General features: G+C 44.7%; 1 protein-coding gene across 1 annotated transcript in view; it reads right to left on the bottom strand.

Moving 5' to 3' along the window:
• LOC106820573 (echinoderm microtubule-associated protein-like 6) overlaps positions 1 to 4,201 on the bottom strand; it is a 41,338-nt gene that overhangs the window by 25,474 nt on the left and 11,663 nt on the right. Inside the window, 7 exon segments of the mRNA XM_014825083.1 lie at positions 221 to 460; positions 1,088 to 1,188; positions 1,856 to 1,957; positions 2,310 to 2,410; positions 2,745 to 2,838; positions 3,061 to 3,166; positions 3,857 to 4,043. Coding sequence (XP_014680569.1) covers positions 221 to 460; positions 1,088 to 1,188; positions 1,856 to 1,957; positions 2,310 to 2,410; positions 2,745 to 2,838; positions 3,061 to 3,166; positions 3,857 to 4,043 — 931 coding nt within the window.

Consider the following 4,201-nt stretch of genomic DNA (forward strand, 5'->3'; position numbering starts at 1 on the left):
AACCAGCCAACCAGCCACTAGCCAACCAGCCACTAGCCAAACAGCCACTACCCAACCAACCATGATAGTCAGTGGCCATGCTAGCCAACTAGCCACCAGCCAACCAGCCAGCCAGCCACCAGCCAATCAGACAACCAGCCACTAGCCAACCAACCATGATAGTCAGTGACCATGCTATGTCAATCATCCTCCTGCGTCTTCCCACCTCGATGATACTCACCTGCGCGAGGACACGTATGTTTCCCGCCTTGCTAATCTCGAGCACCTCCCCGTTGGCAGTGCCAGCGAGCAGGTAGCTATTCCTAAGGCTCGCTGCCCGTATCGACGGCCTGTTTGACGTCAGACATCCGGGAGTGTCGGAAATGACGGACGACTGCTCAATGGCGTAGCATCGCCGACATGTGAAGGCGTCGTTGTCCCACAGCCGCACGCAGCCGTCCTTGCCGCATGTGACGAAGCCCTACGGAAGAGAGGCGACACGGTAGTACGGTTGGCCATCGTACTCGGAAATAATTATTTTTATGGCGGTAAAAATTATAGCACTTTTTATCCAATCAGGGACTTTGTTACACGTAATTTAACCGGGGGTGAATTCTCTTTATCGCTGTAGAACTAATTTGATAGCTGTAAAATTATAGTCCTTTTTATCCAATCAGAGACTTTGTTACACGTAATTTAACCGGGAGTGAATTCTCTTTATCGCTGTAGAATTACTTTGATAGCTGTAAAATTATAGTCTTTTTATCTAATCAGAGGCCTTATTACACAATTTAACCGCAATTAATTATTTTTACCTAGGTTATATTATCAGTTCTCTGTGATGCCATACAGTTGTATATCTACATCACACCATTTCATAAATCCCGTTTTCACTTTGATACAAACCCATCCATTTACTTAGATGCAATGCCATTACACCTAACGAATGATTAAAGCTGTTTATAACCTACGACCAATAGTATTGCAATAGTGGTACTGCTGTACTCTGTAGCTGTTGGCAGCATGGGCAGCATTGTGTAAATTATAACATTAGGGGCAAGAGCAAATTTACTAAAATTTTAAGGTGTACCGTCAAGCCCACCTTTACCTTTTCTACCAAGTAGATAGCAAATATAGGTCCTTCGTGGGCAGGTACACACACCTGTAAGTTGTTCTCAGACCAGATGTAAACATTACCCTTTTGTGTTCCTGAAATAACATTTTTACATTAGTTACGCGACAGGTTTGATATTTGTTCTCGTCGCCGTTTTCACTTGCAACAACAATGCAACAAATTTCCAACCCTAGAAAGACCCTCGGTCTGTAACCTTCAGCCGAAAAGTTGCGACACGCAACTTTGAAAGTAGATATAGTAGTGGGACCTACGTAGTAATTACGCAACAATACAGCTGTTAGTTTTAAAACATTAAAAAAATATTTCTAATGAATATTAAACAATGAAATTTTTTATGTAGCGTAATTTAAATCTATTTTAACTAAAAATGTGAAAGGAACCTAGGGGTAACGTGTCCCTTTAACTTATTAATACAATGTAGCCCCGTTATAACGCGATAATTGGGGTCCATAAAATGTCATCGCGAAAAATCGGGGTCGCACTAAATCGGGGTTATATATAATATACGTGGCTATATTATATATAACCCCGATTTAGTGCGACCCTGTTTTTTTCGCGATGACATTTTATGGACCCCAATCATCGCGTTATAACGGGGCTACAAAGGGGGACAAATTAATCGTAACACAAGAGCAAAAAAGGGGGTCCAACGACTCATATTTATATGCATTATATCCGCATTCACGTTAAATCGGGCCTCGTGAAATCAGGCTTGCACTGTAACAGTAGTATCGTGTATACCTGTGTAACAGGTGTCGGGCTGCACTCCGTAGACTGCACACATCATAGTATCTTGCTTGGCAACGTCGCCAAATACACCTCTCTTCGAAACGAATCCCCCACCTGTGCAAAGATACGAAACAGGTTATGCATAAAGGCACCTCATCTATTATTATGACATAATCATTATACCTGCATAATAAAGAGCGAGATAGCGACGGCGAGAAAGTCGTGTGCGCTCGTGCGTGTGTGTGTGCGCGCGCCTGTGTCCGCACGTACGTGTGCACGCGGGCGTGTGTGTCTGAGAGAAGCAGGGAAAGATAGATAATCGTGCTATAGTATTCATTCCTTTACACTCACATCATGCGCTCTCATCTGTCTCTCGCCTTCCACACCTCACGCACCACCGAATGCCTTGCGACCGGTTAGACACAACAGCTAGCACAATGTTGAGCACAATATGCGTGCACATTACCGGCCTGCGTCCAAAACTTGATGTGCTTGATACCAACGGTGACTAGCTTCATGCTGTCTTGTGGGTTCCATCTGACCATGAATACCTTGTCCTTGTGTGACCTTGAACGCGTGGACGAGAATCATTCTCAACAATCTATCTATCTATCTGTCTGTCTGTCTGTCCGTCCGTCCGTCCGTCCGTCCGTCCGTTCGTCCGTCCGTCCGTCCGTCCGCCCGTCCGTTCGTCCGTCCGTCCGTCCGTCCATCCATCCATCCATCCATCCATCTATCTATGTATCTATCTATCTATCTATCTATCTATCTATCTATCTATCTATCTATCTATCTACCTACCCATATATATATCTACATATATATATATATATATATATATAATAGCATAAAGTCCGATGTTTTCGCGATGCGAAGTAGAAGAGTTAGCATAATGCCGTACCTAGTAGAAGCTAGTTTCTCTCCTTTCTTCCAATCCCATACGACGATAACGTGGTTGTCATCCAAGGCAACCGATGCCAGTTTTTTACCATCGGCTGCAAGCGAGCAAAATTTCAGAATAACGAGTCTTTTCAACGCAAAGTTTCCGTGAATTGAATTCGAACTCTTTCTCTTGAATTGGGTCCGTGCTTGCAAACAATTACGAGCATGGTTTGTGTATGATAATTGCGCACGGAATAACAAAAACGTTGTTTTCAGGTTTTCCTGCTGCCTCCGTGAATATGTAATTATATGAAGGTCACGAATGTGAAATGTACCAGAGAAGTCGACTGCGCACACTCCTCGTTCATGCTCCCCCTTCAGAATGGAGATGGTCTTTAGGCTTCCAGCGTCCCACACGTGGATTGGTGGGGATCGACCAACCTACGACAGATACATATATAATTAAATAAATCTCACTCACAAAGCGTAAAATGAAAAAAAGTAAAATCAAATATCACGATATAATAACGATATAATATATAAGCAGTGGCGGCTAGCCGTTAATGTAATCGGTTGCAAGCCAGGTCGCAAGCTATGGGTTAATGGTTAGTTAAATTTTAAACAAGTAGATCATTTTTTATGCCACCTTACAAAAGCAGTGTAGTTATACTACGTAAGTAATGCCAGGTCCTGAGGAGCAACTTGACCGCTTTCTTCCCCCACAAGGGAGCGCAATATGTAGTTTAACATTAAAAAACAACTTCCATTGTGAACTGCACAGTGCACAATGAAAGTTGTTTTTTAATGTTAAACTAAATATTGAGCTCGGGAACTAGTCATTATGTGGTAAGGATTAATCCGTGTTTTTTGGCTTGTGTGCGTGCGCGTGTCTGTGTACGTGCGTGAGTGTGCGCTTTCGTGTGGGCTTTCGTGTGCGTGTGCGCGTCTGTCTAAATTGCAAAAAATGAAATCGTAAGATTTAATTTAAATATACATAATAATGATGAAATAATACGTATTAATAGCGCGCGGACCGCGCGCGAAGTCTATCTACGTTCTGCATGAGAGAAGCGCAGAGTAGAAGAATTGCATTTAATTCTGGAACTAGTTCTGCTATCACTACACACACACCTGTCCCGTGGCGACGACGTCATTGGTCGGGTGGACGGCGAGGCAGAGGATGTCGTCGCTGTGAGCGACGTAGAAGCGCTGCGTGCCCGCGCCCGTGTTGAGCACGATGCCGACGCCGGCGACGTGGTACACCACCTCGCCCGTATGCAGGTAGGCGAGGTTGTGTCGGCAGTCGTAGCCACGATACCTGTACGTGCATACACGCGTGCGTGCGCGCGTGCGCGGGGAATTCAGTCTGTTGTACTGCCGATTGCGCGGGGCAACACACACACACACACACACACACACACACACACACACACACACACACACGAGACGACGCGACGACGACACGACGGAGGAGAG

This window comes from Priapulus caudatus, unplaced genomic scaffold (assembly GCF_000485595.1).
Source record: "Priapulus caudatus unplaced genomic scaffold, Priapulus_caudatus-5.0.1 Scaffold42, whole genome shotgun sequence".
NCBI classification, from domain to species: Eukaryota; Metazoa; Priapulida; class Priapulimorpha; order Priapulimorphida; family Priapulidae; genus Priapulus; species Priapulus caudatus.